We start from the raw sequence: 22,535 nt of genomic DNA, 5'->3' as shown, positions 1-22,535 counted from the left end.
ATGCTTAAAACACCATTATGTCTGCATATTCTGGAATAAAAATTCAAAATCATACGAGACTCATTTATATAACTCATGGGATGCCTTGGTAACTACAGTAAATATCTCTCAACATGTAGTTGATATGACAGTTTTGGTGGACTCATTATGACACTTCTTCTTTCAGATATCAGAACTGCTGATCCACAAGCTCAATCAAAACTCGGTGCACTTTGAGCTGAAGCCTGGGGTCCAAATCCTTGTCCATGCGGCTCACTTAACAGCAGGTCAGTTTACAGGTCCCTGGCTTCGGGCTAGTGGCTCTAGCAAAGGGGGATCCCAGTCTGTCTTTTCATCTTAGCAAGACGAGGTGGTACCACTGCTAACGAGAAACAGGGCATCAGTCTTTGGAGGTTCCCTTGCCTGGCATTTGTGCCCTAATGAGGACCTGTAAGAGTAAGGTGACTTTTGTACTTAGGCACCAGCAAAACTGTCAGGGAATCACCTGGATACACACTCCTCAAATGATGACACGCTCCATCTCAGCAGGAGTCTCAAAAATAGAGTTAACCTTACAAATAACCTTTTTTCTGATCTTGTTGCAAAACTTTATTTTCAGTTATTTACGTTATCAAGAGTTTTCTTTCTTTCAGTTTTGGGATAGTGAGTAGAAATAACCAGGACTTAAGAGCTGTACAGGGCCATAGCCAAGAGCAACCCTAAGTTGGTCATGCATGATCTCAGTATCCTTGAGCTTCTGTCTATTCACCTGCAAAAGGTGGTTGGGAGATCCTCCTCCTAAGGCTATATAGAAATCTCAGTGATAATTCAGGTAATTCCAAGTGTATATAGATACATATTTTTGTGTTACATTAATAATAAATTAATATTTACTGAGTACGTATTTTTACAGAGTATAGTTCTGGCACACCATGGAATACAAAGGCCAATAGGAAATGGTCTTTGTCCTCAAAAAACATATAATCTGATTGTGGTGTGGCAAAATTTGGTGGCAGCAATGGTGATGGTGCCATGGGGTTGGGAAATGGGCAGTAACGGGGTATCTCAATGAGTAAAATGCATAAATGCTTAAATAGAGACTTGGTGTACTTAAGCACTAGATTTTGCAAATTTGCAGCCAGATCATAGGTTGCAATCTGGGCTCCCTCACTTCCTTGCCATATAGACCTTGAGAAGAGACTTAACATCTCTGAGGCTTAGAGGTGGCACTCTTACCTGTGTCCATGGGATTGTGTGAGGATTAAGTTAATTCGGGTAATGTACTTAGAGTAGTGCCTGGCACTAATAATAGTAAGCCATTGTTTCTCTTTCTATTTTTTTATTGTTAACAATCAAAGTTGTATAGGAAATGTAAAACAGAAAGAAATTGTGTGTAGTCAGAATGATACAGGAAGGCTTCATGGAGAAAGTAGTCTTTGGGAAGAACCTCGATGGATAGAAAGGATTGACCTCCAGAGATCATTTCAAGCACCAAAGCCCCAAGGAAGGATCATGAAAGTCTCCAGGGTTTGGGAGAGCTGAATAAGTGGGGACAAAAAACAGCAACTTCCACCTCCCTTCTCTGGTTGTCTGGAGATTCTGGAGGTGTGCCTAGGTCTAGAGGAAGGCCAATGAGGTTGGCCACTGGCCTGTTTTCTCCTTGGATTCTATTTTTTGTATTCTTTATTAGGGTTTCATGAACTATCTTATTTAGAAAACAAAATCCCACTGCCTTAAAAAATACTTAAAAGTCACTGTTGTGAGGATGAGATATGGAAGTAGAGTATGGAAATATGCCAGGCTGCCATTTGTACTTACTTTGGTGGGCTCTGGGAAGCCATCAAGGTGATTGAATGGAGACACAACTGAGTCAGAGTATCACTTCAGATGACCCTTCAGAGCAAGGAGGATTGAGGAGGGCTGATTTTCTATTCTCCAGCTTGTCATCCTAATTCATCCATTGAACAGGCATGTACCGAGTACCTTTCTACTCTGATCCAAGCGATGTCCTCAGCATAGGACAGAGTCTGTGCCTTCATGAAGCTTCCATCACTGGGGAAAGCCACACAAGGAACAAATTAACAAATGCCCCTTTTTGAGTTGTGTTGCTATGAAAATGCCATGAAGAAAATGAGAAAGTGTGAGAACATCGAGAACAATTAAATAACACCTGTGAGAGCAACTGTTAAGCCTCAGGCAGGAAAGAAAGCTGCCAATTTAGCTCAGGGCATTTGATAATCTAGATGAGCTGTTTCCTCCCAAAAGGTCGACCTTTGGTCTTTGGTGAATGGTGGTGACACAGGGCAGTTACACATGGCTGGTTGAACTTGAAAACAAAGTACAAGGACATCAGTTGCACTCATTCCCATGTGGCATCATAGCCACGCCATTGACACATTTTTCAAATGACTGGAATGTAACAACTTCAAATTGTTTTCAATAGATTTACCAATTGGGGCACCTGGGTGACTCAGTCAGTTAAGCTACTGACTGGAGCTCAGGTCATGATCTCATGATTCTTGAGTTCAAGCCCCTCATGGAGCTCTGTGCTGACAGCTCAGAGCCTGGAGCCTGCTTCAGATTCTGTGTCTCCTTCTCTCTCTGCCCCTCCCCCATTTGTGCGCGCTCTCTCTCTCTCTCTCTCTCTCTCTCTCTCTCTCTCTCTCAAAATGCATAAACATTATTTTTTTAATAAAAATAAATAAATAGATTAACCAATCAATCCAATTAGACAGTCCAGCTTGTTTAGGTGGCAGACTGAACCTTACCATCCTCTCCTATGACAGCTAGAGTTCCTTGTTCCCTTTTGGTTTAGAGGTTAAAGACAACTGAGCCATACTCCACACTGAACTCTGGGTTTGAAGGGATGTGGCCAACTAGTCCATCCCCCATAGTGCAAAATTTGCTTTACAGCTACTCAGATTCTAAACGAACACTATCTTCAAGCAACATATTTTTCTGTGGAGTAGCTTCATTTATTAGAAAAAAACCTCCCTTACTGTTTACCTGGGACCTCTGTTGGTAAGGGGACTGTCCTCGGTTAAATGAGGCAGAGAACTAACCCCACTCCTTCAGCTCTGGAGGCCACCTGCATTTTCCACCTTTGCTTCCTCCCATGCTTCTACTCTAGCAGTTACTTTATGTGCCTGACTTTTATTTAACTGATTATCACATCACACTCCAGAGATGGTTCAGAATATTTTGCTAAATTCGAAATCTTATTTTAAATGTTACCTGAGGAGGCTTTCCTGTAATGACAACTGGTAGAGCTGGGATCAGGCTGAAAAATAGGGATCAAAGAAATGGGCAATTAGCTGAAACTGGTTTGGCCACAGCTTGGCCAAGGGAAACCTATATAGCAAAGGCATCCAAAAGCATCCATGTGGGATTCATAGTTGCAGATAGGAAAGAAAGTCCATTCCTGATAACCATGAGGGTTAATTACACTAGTGTAAGTTCCAGCAGGCAAGGAATAATGCAAAGTTGGGAGGATCTGGAAAATGTATCCAATTAATGTCTATAGTTCGTTCCACCACTGGGAATTTGGGGGGCGGATCCCTGGGAAGAAGTGGTGGCAAAAGGAAGGTATGTTACCGGTGCTCAGGTAAGCGCACTGACATTTGAAGAAGAACTTCCTGCAATATAGATCTATATGATGCAAGATTACTAAGAGAATAAAATAAAAATGAAGTTCGGGGCACCTGGGTGGCTTGGTCGGTTAAGCGTCCGACTTCGGCTCAGGTCATGATCTCACCGTCCGTGAGTTCGAGCCCCGCGTCGGGCTCTGTGCTGACAGCTCAGAGCCTGGAGCCTGTTTCAGATTCTGTGTCTCCCTCTCTCTCTGCCCCTCCCTTGTTCATGCTCTGTCTCTCTCTGTCTCAAAAATAAATAAACGTTAAAAAAAATTAAAAAGAAAAAAAGAAAAATGTAGTTCGAGGCAAAACCCCAATATTAGACTAGGTAGTTGGAAGAGAGTGAAGAAGTCTTTGACTTCCAACCACTGTGGCTTATTCAGGGTTCTTCTCTGTTAGATTGGAGAGTAGGGCCTTTTGACAGGATGACTTCCAGACACTGATCAAGTGGCATTATTGATCAATTATGACTGGCCCAGTGACTGGAGTAGATGTAGACTTCTATGTAGATAATCAGCTCCAGTTTGAAGAGTAAAGGAAGAGGATGTCAAGGGCTGATGGAATAACGGAGTTGGAGACTTGCTGTGTTGAGTGTGGCCATGTTCCCCATCACTGCATTAGAACTGGTGCAACATCACTCTTGGCCTCACTTTGACTGCAAAAGACAAGATTTAGGTTGAGGTGTGCTCTCTTTAATGACTGTGACGAGGAAGTGAAACGTGTGATGGATCAGTTTCCCATTGGAGATCGCTCCTAAATTAGCCCTGGCCATTCGATGTTGTAAACTGTTCGAACAGAGTAGCAGATTGTGTCTGCCGAGACTCTTTAAATTGAAATTAGCACACTCCTGTTTGGGTGGCTAGGAAGAGAAGGCCGAAGGTCCCTGGGGGAAAGAGGAAAACCGTGAGGAAGAGTATTTGAGGCAGAATGTCTACCTCACTCCCTTTCCCTGCCTTTCATCCCCCCTGCAGGCAGGAGGAAATAAAAATTGAAAAAGAAGAAAAAGGAAAAAGGACCACTGTTTGCAACATTTCATGTCTCCTAAGCAGGATAGCTAATACCTTCCTAGGGACCATTCCAGCACACTGCTGCATTCCATTAATTGCCCAGCAGATGTTCAGCAGGCTTCTTTTAAAAATGTTTGAGCCAGAGTATGTTGCTGGTGAGAGAGGCAGTGCATAATTTGGTTTGTCTCCAAGGAAAAAGAACTGTCTCCTTTCAGGAATTTACTGGCCTTATTTTGTTTTTCAAATTCAGTTCCCTGTTTGCTTTTATGGGAACACAAGGTAAGCACTTCTAGGTCTGGATGTCATTAGAGACTGGATTTAGGCTGTTTCCCCCTACATGTTCTACCTGGGAATTCATTAGCTTTGGTATCTACACCGAGCTAAACTTTGAACGCCGTCCGTGTTTTGTTCTTAGCCACTCCTGTGCTTCTCCGTTTGTTTTCACTTCCTCTTGAGAGCTCAGCCACTCATGACAGCTAGGTTTCTGAAATTCTCTTTGTGGAAAAAGGGATTTGAAATTGCATGTGAGTAGGGAGAGAATGAGACTATTAACAAGAAGTTGAGGGAGGGCTGTGGCCAGAGTGGCTCTCTTTGGCTTTTGAGACATGAAAGCAGCCGTGTTTAGTGGACAAAGGCCATGATGTTCCGCAACAACCCAGAGAGTGGGGAAAAAGGAGTAGAAATCGATCAAGCCAGGTACCGGACTAGAACGCTGGTGTTTTGACTCATACCTTTGCTCATGCTGTTCTCAACTAGAATATATCTACCACCTTCACCACCTCTCTGCATCTCCTAAGTCTGTTTGATTTTTAAGACTTAAATCAATGCCAACATTTGCATGGTTGTCTTTCTAGAGACTTTTACCCAGGATATCATCTATTCCTTCTTTCAACTCACATGGACTTTTTAAATCTATATTTGTCTAGTGATGATGGTAACCATTATACCTAACAGAGAACTTGCACATATCAGGTGCTCAATAACTATTGCCTTTATAAATAATTAGATGTGTAAATAATTTATAACCACTAGAGATATATTCAATATCCCATTCCCTCAGTGAACCTTTAGCTTCAGTTTACTGGATTGTGAATCTGTCCCATGACATCCTGCCTCTTAACAAATAACTGGTGAGGTAGACCTGGCCTTCTCTTCTCCAATAAGTGTCTGCGGAAAGCACATCTTTGTGTTTTTCTTATGTCACACGTCCCTTCAAGAGGCATTATAATTGTTTATATCCACGTTGTGGGAAATGAGAAAGTTGAAGAAAAATTAGAGTTCTGTGTCCCAGATTAAGGAAACCTAGAGAGGAGAAGGACTGGCAGGAGAGCTGTTCCAGAAGGAGACTGCACCAAGTATACATAGCAGCCCTATTTCCCTGCCCTGGTCACCGGCAGGAGTGTTTCCCATGTCACACTGTGCCTCACTTCATGGCAGAGCTCAGGGTCAACACGTTAGATTGCACTATCTTGACCTTGTCAAACCAGACCTTCTTCACATCTTTTGTGACATCTCCCTTGAGCTCTCTCTCATCCATGGTTTTACCCTGGCCTTCTATTATTCCTTGGTATTATTTTTATTTACCTACATTCTTCCACATCTTAAGAGCTACGATGTCATCCCAGGGAGAGTTTTTCCAGTAAGACTCACAGGAAGGCTTCAAATCAGATGCAGAGCATTTGATCTCTGTTGGTGCTTATGAAAAGACAAAGTTAAGCTGTTAAGAAGATATCCTTAAAATGCCAGCGGTTTTTCTCATTGCCCCTCATACTTGGAATTTACTCAAGGGCGAGGTCCATTTCAGATTTATCACCTTATTCCTCAAGTGACACTGTGCCTTACTTTGCCATTAGTCCTTTAAACCTTTGGTTCATCTGGTGATGTGAGATGAGCTAGGAGCCTCACTCAGTCCACACTGGCTGAACCTGAGGCACAACAGTGATTTGCAGGAAGCTTTACTAATTCTAAATAAAGAAGATGAAAAGTATTCCATGCAGCAGCCAGGTTCAATAAAGATGAGCTTTAAGATTGAATACGGATTCACCAAAACAAAGAGAAAATAAGCATGCCAGGTTGAGGGGCTGTGTTGAGCAGAGGCAGAGCAAGGTGACTTTGTGTGGTTTATGTATAAAGTGATGCATAATTTGATGTGGTTTGGGGTATCTAGATATATATCCTTAAATATCCTTAATTGATATATCTACTGAAGGTAAAATTATGAACAGAGGCAAGAGAGAGGGATAAATTCAGGGAAATCAAATCTGCCATTATTTGATACTCCATTTATGTTACAACCTTTGTTGTTCCTCACCCATGCTTGCTAGTGAGAAAACCCTAAATAATGCATCCTTGAAATTGCAAAGTATGATGCATATGGAAAAGGAAAGAAGGGCAGATGGAAGAAGGATTTTTTTAAATAATAAATTTGGGCAACAGTCAATAAGCTTTCTCTTTTTAACAACATTTTTTTACACATTTTAGAAGATGTTTTCAACCCACGAGGCAGGAGATGGTAACTTATCTGATAGAGATGGAGCCCTAGAAGTAGGAGCCTCTTTTTTGGTTGCCAAAGATCAGTGGTTCATGTCGGGTTTGATATCATAAAGCAGATGAGTGGAAAACTCTACCTGGAAGCTGGAAATAGAAGGTTGATACCCTGGTGAGACCAGGAGCAGGCTGCACATTCAATTCAGAGCTAGAATCAACCACCTTATAGCCGATTCCTGGGTAGGAGGGGTCTGCTGACAGTGGATAGATCAAAGCCCTAATTGCTGGTACAAATCTTTTAAAGCTATTTCAAACTCTGTATCTTTGTTGCGGTGAGAACCCACAGTCATGAGTAAATTCAGTGATTATATTTGGCCATGGGAGTGGGGGAAAACAGCTTAAAAATGCGTTGATTCTTTCAAGGTAGAAGAGACGAGGTTCTGCATGAGAATGGAAGTTAAAGGCTGAACAAGCAAGGGGTACTATTTTATTTGAGAACAGAAAACCTAACTAGATTGATTCACACTACATTACAAACAACAGCACCACGGGGATGATTTGCATCTCACAGGAATGACTTATTGGACAAACAAACTGAAACTTACGTGGTGTGGCTGCCACACAGAGGACCTACAAGAGCTAGAAGTGCTGGAACTGATCCTTCCCTGGAAACATGTATGGTTGGAAAGACTCTGTATCAGCCAGTGTAGACGAATCCAGTTATAAAGCATCTGTTCTTGACCCAACTCTGCTTTCTGATTATTTAGACAGCTTCCCAAAAGTAGAGATTGTTCAGGTCTTGCTGCACATAAATCAAATCCCAAGGAGTGATACTGGTAATGTGCATTTTTAACAAGTTCCCCAAATGATGTGTATACAGCCAGGTCTTCCCCCAGCCTCACCAACCACTCCCATAGAGCACTTTACAGACACAACTCCATCTGTATAACAAGGGAATGTGCGTGTCTGTCGCCAGCAATAAATCTGATTTATAGCTCAGGGCATCCACTAAAACAGAAGCACGCATTAAAAAAGAAAGGCCTGTGATATTAAGTGTAGGAGGAAATTAGTAATAAACATTAAAATCTAATTTTTCCGCATATCTGGAGCCAACCTAATTGGCAGAATGGGTAGATGGCAGTGGGAGGAAGGGGGGAAAAATGAAACATGTCTGTGAATCTGAGATCTGCTATATCCGTTATCTAGATGAATGGCAAAGGCCAGCCAAGAGCTGTGGCCGAGAGGCAGTTGAAAAATGATTAAAGTATGAACTAGAATCTTAGTGGCAGATGTAATTGAATAGCCATGAGTTTTATGAAAGTTGAACAAATTGTATTATCTAGATACTATTAATGTGCTAGTGTGAGCAGAAAATGATGCCTCTGCATTTCACTGTATTTTTTGCATGCGTTAGAGAACCAGGGTGATCTTCTACCCTCAGCTTTCCAGCGGGGTCACTGCTCCTCCAGAGTTTTGGATGCAGATGATAAAAAACGTGAAAGGTTAATATTGCTCAAAGGAAGAGCCTCAAATTCCAGGTTTTATATATATATATATATATATATATTTTTTTTTTTTTTAATACAAACTACTCCCATCCCATCCTGTCTGTCTAGCAGTTGCCTTGTTGAAGCTGTTTAGGTTTAGGAAAGCTGTCCTTTGTCAAGGATATGTGTGGGTTTTTAATAAAACTGTTATCTTGTGTTATCTTGGCCTCCATCGTTGCTGCTGACTGGTTCAATTTCTTTTTTAGGTGTAATAAAAAGATAACTATCGCAGAGATATTAGAGAATTAATATTTCCGGGCTTCAGTTGCTACCCTTGGATATGTTATGAGTAAATGTGGGAGGGGGTAAGGAACCAGAATTTCAGCCTAGGTCAGGATACATCATGAATTGTGCGCAACAGTTTCACATTGAGAAAGAGACTTTCCACTTGAAGGTGGAATTAGCATCAGTTGAGAAGCTTTAGAAAGTACAATATCATCTAAGTCACATCATTATGGATGCAGATGCCATATTGTGGAGTTGTGGGGCTCTGAACTGTAAAGTGAAATAAATTGTTGCAATAACATTTTCCATTTAGGGATGAAATTGGTACTAGTGAAATTCTTCCACAGCCAATAAATTCATCCATCCCTTTAGTCTCCGGTTGCCTTGTTATCTACACAGTTATCATTCACAAATCTTTGTGAGTAAAGTCATCCTAGTAGTATTTTTCCCTTCTTCTATTTTTCCCCCAAATAAACGCTTTTTGTCCTCTGCAAATATTTAGGCTTTTTCACAGTCGTGTGGATTCAGTGGCTTTCGGCAACTATTAAGCCACTATGGCTTTATGGCAGGTAATAACGGGTGCCAGCATATCTAAACATACTCCTTTCCCCAATGTGATTGCATGAATGTGTTATTTTCATAAATATATCAGAGGCCAGCGTTGAAGTTGCTCTTTAGCTTCTAATAGATTCTTTCTTCACCATATTTTCCTGAGATGTTTCTGGCCCCATAAAAAAAAAAAAAAAAAAAAGAAGAAGAAGAAGAAGAAGAAAGAAAGAAAAAAAAAGCCTTAAATGTCTACATGGTAACTGGCCTGAGTTGGCCTGGCCTGAGGATGTTTCTAGAAACTCTTAGGTGGAAAATTGTCAGGGGGAGGGATCATATGAACAGTTCAGATACAGGGTACAGATATGCATCAGGTTGGAAATAGAAATAATAGTTAGGATGCAGGAGACACAGTTCCCCAAAGGGAAGGCAAGGCACATAGTCTTGGCACATAGAGAGGCACATAGAGAGATTGGCATGAAATGGAAGGCAGGAGAACACACATAATATACAGAGAAGACACCAGACTTAGGACAAGCTACCTTTTAGACACTAAGTTTCTTCTACCTAGAGGTGAACAGGAGTACTCTGGGTTGTATCTCTAGTGTGTGCGTAAGCTTTAAGAGCACTCCTTTTCATCAGTAAAGTGTTCTGGTTTAGAAGAGAATAGTTATGGTTATCTTACTTATGTCCCACCAGTCTGCCCGTGGGAGCAGAGTTCCGTGGCAAGAATTGGGTAATGTAGAACCCAAACATAAGAATTGCTAATTGGTGGGGCGCCTGGGTGGCTCAGTCGGTTAAGCATCTGACTTTGCTCAGGTCATGATCTCACGGTTTGTGAGTTCGAGCCACGCGTCGGGCTCTGTACTGACAGCTTGGAGCCTGGAGCCTGCTTCAGATTCTATGTCTCCCTCTCTCTCTGCCCCTCACCCGCTCACACTCTGTCTCTTTCTGTCTCTCAAACATAAATAAACATTAAAATTAAAAAAAAAAAAAAAGAATTACGAATTGGGTGTTTAACCAGTAGAGAGGAATTTTGAAGATAGAAGGTATTAGTAAGCTATTGCTGCATAACAAATCACCCAGAAATTCAGTGGCTTCTATTATTGAATCTAGTGAGCTGGGCTGCCCCATGTGCCAGGTCTGCTGGCTGTAGGCTGCTCTAGAACTAAGTCCTTGTCAATGTGATCTGTCATGCTTCATCAGGCTACTCTAGGTGTGTTTATACATGACAATGACAGGATTCCAAGAGATACAGGAAAAGTGCAGGGGCCTTGAAGCTCACATTGGCACACTTTCACTCCCATTTCATTCCATGGCCATATCATGTTGTAGTACTAGCCCCCATTCAAGGGGTGAGGAAACAGATTTCACCTCTTGTTATAAAAAGCTTCAAACTCAAATTTCAGAGGGCTTGGATACAAAGATGGGTAGAGAATTTATCCAGCAATACAGTCAATCTCCACAAGGCTGCCCACTCTCTTAGGGGAGATTGGAAATGCTTTTAGGTAGTTTAACAAGCTCTCCCAAAGTTACAATGAGGTTAAGCTACGTTTAGCAATCAAGGGGTATGTCTTTTATTTTGTCTTATTTTAGTGACCCAGAGAATGTAAAGGTCAGGCACACTCTAAAGATAAGGACTGGATGTTTTATGAGTGATAGTAGGTGGGACCTTGCATGCAGTATTCTCAAACTGTTGGGCACAACAGTGACCTGTGTAGCATGTTGCATATAGTTTTCTGAGATCGATTCTCAAAGACATACGGATTTTTCTTTTCTCAGGTGAAGCCTAGGGCACTGCATTTTCACACATTCTCCAGGTGATTCTGATTCAGGTAGTCTATAAATTTATACTTTGAGAAACACTTTACAAAGTAAGCAAGATTTTCAACCCTGGAACTTTCAACCCTAGAAAATGAAAATACACCTTTCTCTTCTTGTCTGTCAACTACAGTGATAAGTTTTGTCTTTGAGTCACCCATAGTTGTCCTTACGTGTCCAAGTGACCTAAACTCTATGGCTGGACGTTCCTGAAGACTATCTTCAATTTAAAAATAGTAGCAATGCTTCACTAGGCATTAGTGCCTTCCCTGGAATTCTCACACAATCTGGCCATTAGGCCTCCAGGATTGTGGCTTTATCTCATTACAGTATGGCAGTCCTTATGGCTCTCATGATTGGGTTTGGATTTGAACTGACAGAAACAAAAAGTGTTTTTGTAAATGAAAACCTGTTGCTCTTTCTGCATTCTAGATTATCTTTGTACCATTTCCATATCACCTTAATTTCTGGAAAAGAGATTTCAGATCACATGGATTTCATGATATCTGGGCATGTTACTAAAGCCCAGCTCAGGTCTGCTTTGGAGGCAGGAGAGTCAAAAAGAAAATCAAAGCTTGGCAAACTTGCTTTTGTGAGTTTCTTGACAGCACTAAGTCCTGCATTAGAAATGTACAAATGAATTTGAAATGTAGTTCAGGGTTTCAGGGTCAGAGTGCAGGTAGGAGTTCTCCAAGAGAGTCCCTTTGCTAGGACGAGAGTACAGACAGCACTAAGGATTTCTAGCACTGCTTCACCGGCTGATGCCACCATATTTACAACATGGAAATAGACCAAACAAAGGGGCAAGCCTGTAGCAAAGGGGGAGGTGGTACCCAGTATGAAGCTCTTCCTCAAGTATGTTGCATGGGACCTAGGTCTGCAAAGGGTCTTTGGCCATATGATTTTGGGAAACACTATGGTAGAGTTCAATGAGTTTCTTTCCTGCAGGACTGCTGTGAAAGTTTAATTACTGATGAACATTGCAAATTTCTAAGATGGGGAATTTTCAGAATTATCTAGCATGATTAATTCCATCATCCATCGAGGCTTGTTTTCTATAGAAGACCCTTTCGGGATACAATAGCAAAGACAGGACAGTGTTACGAACATTGAGCGCGTACTATGTGCTGGGTATTATGCCAAGTGCTATAAAAATTCCATCTTGGTTTATCCTCACAACTTTCTAAAACAAGCACTTAGTTTTAGCTCCATTATGTAGATGATGGCATTGAGGTTCAGGGTAAGTCACTTAAGCCCAGAAGTGCCAGACTCAGAACCTGGTACCAAAAAGGGACTATAATCAATTTCTTCACCCCAGACATGGAGTTTTGACATTGCTTTCACGCACATAGGCCATGACCATTTATTTAGCACACCCTATATACATCGTTCACTTTTCACAGGAAGACTTGTTATCCTCATAAGCAATGCCATTACTATAATCAGCCTAGGTCCTCATGAATAGAACATAATTCAGTGCACTTCTGAGTCTTCGCAGGATTTCAGAAACAATGTGAGCCAGCACCCAGGCTTAGAAAATGTGGACTCACTTACAGAACGGACATGTCCCTGCTTTTACTCTGTGTGTGGATAATGGCAAATAAACTGCTCAGCACGTTCTTTCCCTTTTCTACCTTGTTTAGGCTGCAACTGGAGAGGGATTAATTTATGCTAATTCCACACAACAAACTAAAACCCATTTATCACAAGTTTTCATTCCTCAGCAGAACACACACACACGCACCTAAGTATTAGGCAAACTAAGATAATGCAGCTGCTGTTGTGCGGCAGTAATAGGCCCGTTTATATCCCGAACCAGGTCAGCAAGCAGCGCCACGGAACACAGAGGGCAGTGGCGTCCAGTCTGTCCCTGCTCTGCCTGCTGCTGCCCCCCCCCCACCACCCACATGCTGCTAAGTGATGCAGAGATGGGGGCAGCAGACAGCATGCACTTTAGAACTCAGATTACAGAAGTTCATTTTCCCAAAATACTTTGCTAATTACTTACCAGTGCTATTGCTGCTTATTTACGAATGATGATTTAATGAGGAATGATTTAGAATTGAATGATTTAAGCCTGTGATGTGGAGATAGAGGATGAGGAAGGGAAGGGAGTGCACGCGCGCGCGCGCGCGCTTGTGTGTGCATGTGTGTGTGTGTGTGTGTGTGTGTGTGTGTGTGTATGCATGTGTGTGTGCACACACACACTTTCTCTGCTAGCGAGAGCCTGGCCGAAGCAATTTCCTCTCTTTACTTTTCCATTTATTCCAAATGCCAGCCTTTTCGAGCAGTTACCAGTATCCTTCCTGGTAACTGCATAGCACTGATCTCTGCTGCTTGTGAAAAAGCATGCAGCTAGGAAGGAGAAGTTTCCTCATACAGCTAACCTGCCTCTAAACCGTCTTAAACAGAGGCCCCTGCCTGAACCTGCATGTGTTCCCTGTCAAGCTAAGGGTTTGCATTAGAGGATTACCTATAAAGTATCTTCCCACTTTTATTTCCTTGTGTGTGATGACACGATTGTGATAATGTCAAGACAGAGCAAGACCTTCTCTTTGAGAGTTACAGATGGAATTATATGATAGCTAAGATTTGCTTCAGAATAACCCAACAGTTGAGGTTGTCGGGAATAGATGGGGAAAAATAAAATAATGTTGACTGTGGATTGATGTGTGTTGAAGCCAGGTGCTGGGCGCGTTTCTCTATGCACATGTACCATGCACGCATGCACACACATACCATTTGTATGAACATATATATGTCACCCAAGTGTAAGAGTGCATGCTCTGTGATTCTAATTGGTCCTGTTAAGGCTTGATAATATTTTAGCTGGAGCCACTTAATTTGCTTCTCACACTGTAGTTCTTCCATAGATATATAGAAGATACAGTTCTTGGTATATAGACAGAAGATGTATGTTTTTAAATTTCTGGTATCTTCCGCTGATATTTGCCCCAGGTGTGTGTTTGGGATAGGGCTCAGGTTTAAGGCTTAGTACTTCCACTTCCTGGTTCTGTGTCCTTTGGAACGACATGAACCAGTGAGAGCCTCACTGTTCTTTTCTGTTCAGCAGAGGTCACACTGCCCCCGCCTTCCATTTGTGTGAGTCAGTCATGATAATGTCCATGAAAAACAAAAGGTGGCCTCTTCTCCAGGGACAGCCTGCCAATTCTGGTGTGTGTTCTCAAGTGTTTCTGGACTCCTTTGCTGATGGCACTGTGTTTGCCTCAGTGAATGAAAGACACTTTCATGTTCTCATGTTGACCCGGAAGCACCTTGGCCTTGGCTGTCTCACCACAGCCTCCTCACACACAGACTCACCCACGGGCACCACAAGCACAAGTGCTGCTCGACTTACACAGGAGAGAGAATCACAGGGGTTGCTTAATTTGCCTGCTTCCTCAAAGCTGATTCTACTACAACAACTAAACCTGTTTTCAGAGAAAGAGGGCTTGACCTGTATTTCCCACCAAAACGATTTGGTGTCCGGAACATGGCTTTTCAGTAGCGCTGAGTGGCTGGAACTCAATCGTACAATAACCAGACAGAGCAGAGGCTTCCTCGCGTCTTGTTGGAGAATGTCAGTATACAGTCCCCAGTTCCTGAACCTTTGTACCCGGGTGATGAGAAGGTTGCCTTCTTGGCTCTCAACAGAGAAAAGCCACGGGAAATGGTGCTTGAAGGTCACCCACATTTCTGACTACCAGACTTGACTTAAATGATGGAAGATAAAGGTCAGCATCCAGGCTTCTAAGGTGTGCATGTGGTTTGGCTTTTATGCTTGAGCTACGCTATATTTTCAAATGTCAGTTTTTGAGAGACTGAAAATTAATTGCAAACAAAGCCCTTAAAGCACAAACAGATTTGACCCTAAGATTGCAGAGGACTTGGAGGTAGAGAGAGAGATGCTACGCTCTGAGAGCAAACTCAGGGCTGGAGGACTTTTATGGATGCAAATGCATCTGTTTGGTCCAAGAGGAGAACTCACTGCATCTGAGAGGCTGGTCTTTCCTGGTATGAGCTGTCAGGGCTTTGGGAAGTTCTACAGACGACCCTGAATCATACACCCCCCTGCCTGCATCACAGTGGCTGATTTTGTGAAATACTCACTTAGCCATCCGTTTCCTGTGTGCAGAAGATATAAGGATGCTCCATTACTCTCTAGTTCTTTGTCTCACATGATGGTTGCAGAGACAGAGGGGGGTGGGGATAATTCATAAAAATATCCCTGTTGGTTTTTCTGGGGATGTGCATTGCTTAGTGCGAGGAAAGCTTGCATTCGAGAGTATAGGAAAGTGTAGTAATTATAGTCTTATAGGTGTTGATTAAAAATAATAGCAGCAGTAGTAATAAACTGTGGAACTTACAGAAGACTTAATACGTGTCTAGTACTGTTATCAGTGCTTTACGTACATTAATTCAACTGGTCCCTACAAAAACCTGGTGAGATATGTACTGCTGTTCTCATCTCACCACATAAGCCTGTTGAGTGAAATAACGTGCCTAGAATCCCATAGCCAGCACGTGGGAGAGCAGTCTGGAATCCCCAAAGTCTGGCTCCAGGGTCTGTGTTTCCAGTCATCCACTGCACTTCTTAAATAGGCCAGCTGGAGCATCCTAGGGGCTAGGACAGGCTCCGATGCCCCCCTTACGTGTCAGCTGTGTGACATTCATCTGTGTGCAGACTCCACCTGGTTTCCTGGCACTCACCATGCCTCTGTGGGGAGAGTTGTGAGCCTCTTACAGAGCCAGGCGTGCCCCCATCTCTGCCGGTGACCATGCCTTGTATTCTCCCCTAGCCCCGCTGGTGGACCTCACTCCAACTCACAGTGGGTCTGCCATGCTGATGCTGCTCTCAGTGGTGTTTGTGGGGCTGGCCGTGTTCGTCATCTACAAGTTTAAAAGGTACGTGTCCTTCCGTCCATGTCTCCCCTCCCCTGTCCTTCTCCCTGACAGGTTCAGAAGCATGAAATGCTGCGATGTACGTCTCCCATGCATAGCCATGATGCTGTCTGTTAATGTTTTAGGAAGATCCCGGGGATTAATGTTTATGCCCAGATGCAAAATGAGAAAGAACGAGAGATGGTCAGTCGAGTCAGTCCCACTGAAAGCAGGCCCCATATCCCTCAGACTGAACTCAGGAGGCCTGGCCAACTGATAGATGAGAAGGTGGATTCCCAGCTCATAGGTAAATGACTCCCAGTAGCCCTCAGCTGTTCAGCCTGGGTAGTTAATGGCTGACTCTGCCTAACCCCTTTCTGGCTTGACGTAACCACTTTCTTCTGCTCTAACCTTCCTGAGAGAAACAGCTAAGATGTCTTTTTCCCTGCTTCCTCCCATTGGAATAAGAAAAAAAAAAAAAAAGGCTTCTTGCTCCTATGTAGTTTTTTTTTTCTCCCTCTCTTGTGACTTTATTCTTCTTTTTGCAAAAACTTTTCCTCTAAAATATGGGGCTCCAAAAATGTTCATGGGCAAAGAGCAAAGCATTTATTCTAACAATGTGCAAGAAGGATGGGCCTCAGAGGCTGGATCTGGTCATCTGGAGGGCCAGGCAGCTTATGAGGAGCAGGCTATGGAGTGACAGGGTAAGGCAGGACAGCCTCACCTAGAGACAACTCTAAGGAGGAAATATTACTCCAGAATACTTGTAGAGAAGTGACATGATAGAGGAGGACTGGGCTGATGACCCTGGGTTTTTGTTTCTTTGTTTTTTTTTTTTTTTTTCTTTTTAATTTGGCAGTCATCTAAAAACTGTCCTCCAGGAAACACAGAACCTGGGAATTCTGAGGACAAGAGGCATAAAATTTGTAGAACATTCCAGGAGTGATGTTTCCTGAAAGAGACCACTGGAGGGCTAGACTGCTACAGAGCAGATCAGCAGATTTTTTCCTCATTTTTACCTGTCCCCTATCAGAAGTCTTAAAATGGACCTTACTCTATATCAGTAGAGTTCTGTCTCTCTGCCTATGAATTAAGCATGGGAATCCCAACAGCTAGGTCTAGAACCCTACTATTTGTGGCAGAGGAAACTTGCCAAGGGAGGTCGACAGACCCATGGAACCACCATTGGGATCCATGGCTTGCCAGGAATCAGGAGTTGGCATCAGGAATCCAGAGTTGACGTTGTAATATTGCCATCTAGATCCTGTATTGTTGCCCAGGGTGGATAAATTATGATTTAACCATTCATGCCTCCCTCTAATGTCAGAATACCAAGCCTTCTAGAAGGCCATTCATTGCCTAGGATTTTGTATCTGCTACTTAGAAAACGAAATGAACATCTAAGTGGAAACATAGCCCTCTCTTTAAATGGATGGGGGAAAAGTTCTTGGCTGTATTGGGGAAAATTTCAGTGCAGTGACTGGCTTGTATCAGAAGTAATAATGACAACTGTGGCCACAACTGGGGTCCAGTTTTCAGAGCGTGCTTTCTTTTATTTGGGGAGACAGGGTGATAAGTGTGTAATTGCTTTAGGTTCAGGAGAAAAAGGCTTTTCTGTCTTTAAGTCCAGAGAAGCATTCACCCTGTCTATTTACTTCTAAAGCTTGTAAGCGCATTTTTGTGGGTCATTTGGTTTTCAATCCCATTTCCACGGGGTATGAAGCACAGCGCCGTTGACTTTATTAAAGTGGCGATCCCTCCTTCGCCAGGAGCGTCCGGCAGCACACTGCACAGTCTCTGACACCTTCCCATTTCCAGTGTCATTAAGTGAGTAAGTGTTACACGTTTTCTCTTAGGAGAGTAGCTTTACCCTCCCCTCCCTCCCCTTCTACTCAACCTGGTGACTCATCTCTCCGATTGCAAAGAGCAAGACACGCCACTCCGCCTTCAACGCCAAAGCGGGGATCTGCTGGGGCGCAATTTGCAATTTAAGGAAAACCCCCAAAGGCTACAGGCGACCTGCCGATCAGGAAAGAATTTCGCTCTTGTCAAGTGCACCATCCTTCATGACCACTAACTTTATGTTTTTTTTTTCTTTCCTTTGTTGTTCTGTTTCCTATTTTGCCAGGAAGTATTTCCATAGTTGCTGAGAATCAAAGCACAAAAGAAATCCCTACCTATGTAAATGTTTGAATGGAGGACGCCAGTAAAAACAAAAACAAACAAACAAAAAAATAAAATAAAAACAATCAAAATCCAAACAAACAAACAAACAAACACTCACTGCATCGGGACTTTTTAATTCTTCAGACACAGACAACAAGGGTTTTTAGCTTTAAGCCTGTGCATGTGGACAATACCTTGAGAACATGCTTGGAGGGGCAGTGTACAGGTGCTCTATTTTAATGGAAAAAACACTCCCCTCCCCCTTTCTCCCTCTCTCTCTTTTTTCTGATCGGTCGTGTTTGTAGAACATTCATAACATATAGAGGCCAAGGAAATCTGCATGTGTTTTTGGAAATATTCTTGGCTCTAGATTTAACAGCTATTTTAGCTCTACGGGCTGACGGGTGGATTAGCCACCCCAGCCCCTTTCATAAGACACAAAGACATGCACAGGAGTGTGAAACCCTGAGCTGTTTCTCTGTTCCACTTTCCTTACTGCCATTTTTCTGTTCTCAGTTATCTCTGGTAGCCCTGTTGGCCAGCGGTGACCACAGGGCTGCTTATTTGCATTCTGTATGGCCACAGGGATGAAGAAGCGAGTTGAAGTTCCATATACTCAGGCAGAGTGATGCAGGCAGGCAGGGGGCAGGCATGTGAGAAGTGGACCTTTCCCTCACCCAGGCTTTCCCTTGCAGCTTCCCTACTCTCGCCCCAACCAACATAGAAAAGAGAATCCCAGTTACCCGTCGTCTGGCCTCCCCATGTGTTTGCTATCCATGTGTGATCATGACCTCTTGATGTCTTTGTACCTCTTCCTTCCAGTTTCCAAGTGGTCTTTCAAGTCCCCCTACTTTTTTCTTCCCAAACATGTTGCAAGATTCTGGACACGAACCTCGGTATTTCCTAAATACTGGCCTGGCGCCTGCCAACCTTGCCCTTGTCACATTCAAATTTCTGATCCGTCAGCATGCCAGCTTCCCTACACACTGACCAGGCTGTCCTGCCCTGCAGGGTTCAGCTCCATGTACCCTTTGTCTCCTCCTGGAGAACCTGCCTCTTGCAAATAGCCTTGCCTTTTCTCACCTGGAAACATGCAATGTGTGTGAAAGAGTTGGTACATGCAAAACAATTCAGACCTGGCCATGTACACTGGAAAAGAAAGCAGACAGATGCGTAGTGGTATTCTCACACCTTAACAAAAATCTCTCGTGTGCAGATTCCAGAATATTCTCGCGAGAAATGTTTTGACATGTTACTGTGTGGCAGGGCAGTTTCCTTCTGTAATGGTTGCTATTACCCAGTATTTGTTCTCTCACCGTAGAGTAAAGCTATTTGTAAAATAAAACTGATTTTAACGAGAAGAAGAAGCAGGTTAATGGATTTAATATTGAAGAGTATCAAAAAGTCTGAGAACATATGGAGGTCTTGTCTTACATAAGGATGCAATTTTGGTTATGAAGGAACCCAGACATTTCACATGTGTGATCTCTGATCTCTGAGTATCGTAGTATTGGCAAAGGAAAAATTAATAAGCTTCAAGGGGAGGAGGTAGATGTCTAACTAAAGCAGAATGACTCAAGGCATGAAAAATCCCTGTTTGCCCAGGGCAATAATGAAAGAATCACCAGAGAAAGAATGACACAGAAGCATGTCCAGCAGAAGCCCTTGGAGGATTATGAGTTGGGTAAAGCCCACTCTAAAATATAGTAGAAAGCAGTTTTGAAAAACCACTCAGAGGGAGCAGCCTCCTTCTTGGCCATGTTCCCAGGCCAGTAACAGTTTATAACAGGGTCCCAATGATAATGGGGGTGTCCCAAAGGTCTTGAGGAGCCCTGCCCTTATGTAGCTGGGCAGGAGAAGAGTGACAAAGCTGCAGTCAGAAGTTAACCAAGCAGAAGTTTTTGTGATTGAGGATGCCCAGTGTGGATCTGGGAAATGGATTATGCCTGCGGCAACCATCTGTTTGTAGAACTCAATTGATCCCCAACCTGCCAGGCTTCCTATCCCATAGGACACATCCTCATCGATCCGCTTCAGTTGGAGCCGCCCAAGTTTAATCTGGAAGACAAAATGTTGGGAAACCAAAAGAGGCTCCCTCAAAACAGCACAGGGGGTCCTTGGAGTTGCAGTTCAAGTAATTTTAATTGGAAAATTATGAGAAATGGAAAAACCCTCTGAATCTAGCACAGTGCCTTGCCTAGAGTAGGTATTAAGAAAACCACTCATTGAAGGGATACATGAAAAGACTACGTGAGAAAACATAGGGAAGGATGGGCTTGCAAGTCCTAAGTAAAAATCGAGGTAGACATGAGATGCCTGGCATTTTGGAAAGTGATCACAGATGGCCAGCTCTCTAGTGAGCATCTCCAGGGTCTTCATGTGCCTCTCCTCCAAGCTCCCTCCCACCTGTAGGAGATTAGTGAGGCTAGGTACTGCTCAGAGTGGACCTCATTATTCTTACAATCTAGCTCTATGGTTCTCAAAGTGTGGTACCTGGACCAGCAGAATCAGCATCACCTCAGACTTATTAGAAATTTGGGGTCCCCCTACTGAAGTCCTACTGAATCAGGGGGCTAGGGGCCCAGCAGTCTGTTTTTACCAGCCCTTCAGGTTATTGTGATGCACACAGAAGTTTGGGAACCTCTGCACCCTGCCATTCCAGCTCAATCCCAAAGAGAACGTAGTAATGAGAGCCTACAAATGGGAGGGACCCAAGTGCCTACCTACTCACTAACAGCAGGTGCAAACACAGTGAGGAGTTTGGTGGGCCAGAGGAGTGAGTGGCGAGGGATGGGCGTGGAAGGGAAAATTCAGGGCAAGCTAAAAATCTGATATTGTGATGTTTTCCAAAACTCCCAGAGGGCAAACTGTGCATGCTCTACCCTGAAATACCCAGCCAACATTTTCTCCTTCGCCTTATTCCTAATTGGATTCACTGTCCAAAATGCAGAGGTTTGCCTTGCTTTTTTTTTCAGAAGTTCCAAACAGCAACTTTGAGAGCAATGGGGTGTTTGGCAGCTGTTCTGTGTTTTCCAGGATTCCAACTGAGCATTGAAATCCCTCATTTGCCAACTTATTTTTATAGGAAGCCAATTTAAAAAAAAAAAAAAAGTTTTCTTATAGTATCGGAACTACTTCTAATTTTCAAATGACTTTTTTGATGTATTTTTTTGTTAAATACTATGTAGTGTAATGTATAATTGCTCTTGTTTATTGCTTTTACAATCATATTTATTAAACAGATAATGTCTCTAAAGTCTTGGCCTCAAGGAGTGTATTTTATCTCGAACCCAACTGTGACATTCAGTCTTGATACACAAGTGATGCAGCTATAGGATTTTTATTAAGGCTAACTATGTGACAATAGACTAAATACCACAGTCTCCAAGGGTTTTTCTGTTTGTTTGCTTGCTTGCTTGGTTTTCATTTTTGCTAACGAAGGAGAGTACAAATACCTAAATTCTATATAGTTGACTATATAATGTTGTTGCTTTATTAAAGTACATGATTCTACTTAAAAATCACTCCAAACTGGTTACTTTGAAATGCGTAACATGCTCATTATATTCAGTTCAAAATTAGAACTTATTAATATGGGACAAACCCACTCAAATTGTTTAAAATCTTGTAGTTACTGAAGGAGCGAACCTCCATGTGACACAATGACCTGAAAAACCCGGGGAGTGGTAAAGACCCAGATGACAGCATAAAAGAGGCTCCCACCCTGAAATTAGGAGAGTGGAGCTCTCCTTCTGGCTATGCCAGCTGTGTGACCTTGATCAAAGACTTTCACATACGAAAGCTTCAGCGTCCCCATGCATGCAATCTGAAGGAAGAAGATAACTCCCAGTTTTGGTATTGTCAGTGGGTGAGTCATTCCTGAGAGGCCTCGACAGCTGATTTAAACCTGATGGAAAACAACGAGGTGGACTGGATCCCAAATCCTCCAGCCTTGTGGCTTACTTACTTGGGTGGCATCTCTTCTTAGGCAACATTTTGCCCTTATATTTTGTATAGACAGAACCTTTCTTAACCTTCCAAAGACCCACCAGGCTCAGAATGGTGTTGCCTCAACAGCATTGTCCTCAACATGCCTGAGAATCCCTGTTGTTTTTAGGTGGCCTTTAACCTTTCTTTTCCCACAGGCTAATCTTCCACCCGCCCCTACATTCTTTTCCAGGACAGAGCCTGTGCTGTACTTCCCGATCAGGAGTTTATCTCCTGTTTCCCCGAGGGTACAGGCA

At 42.9% G+C, this 22,535-nt stretch overlaps 1 protein-coding gene across 1 annotated transcript in view; it reads left to right on the top strand.

Moving 5' to 3' along the window:
• Positions 1-21,624, top strand: part of LOC125933157 (VPS10 domain-containing receptor SorCS1) — a 236,252-nt gene extending 214,628 nt beyond the window's left edge. Inside the window, exons 23-26 of the mRNA XM_049646013.1 lie at positions 167-266; positions 16,044-16,149; positions 16,272-16,432; positions 18,254-21,624. Coding sequence (XP_049501970.1) covers positions 167-266; positions 16,044-16,149; positions 16,272-16,432; positions 18,254-18,318 — 432 coding nt within the window. The 3' untranslated portion in view covers positions 18,319-21,624. The remainder of the gene's footprint in view (positions 1-166; positions 267-16,043; positions 16,150-16,271; positions 16,433-18,253) is intronic.
• Positions 21,625-22,535: the final 911 nt, after the last annotated feature.

Source organism: Panthera uncia, chromosome D2, assembly GCF_023721935.1.
Source record: "Panthera uncia isolate 11264 chromosome D2, Puncia_PCG_1.0, whole genome shotgun sequence".
Lineage (NCBI taxonomy): Eukaryota > Metazoa > Chordata > Mammalia > Carnivora > Felidae > Panthera > Panthera uncia.
Note: the sequence above shows the minus strand (reverse complement) of the source record. Positions and strands in the feature narration are given on the sequence as shown.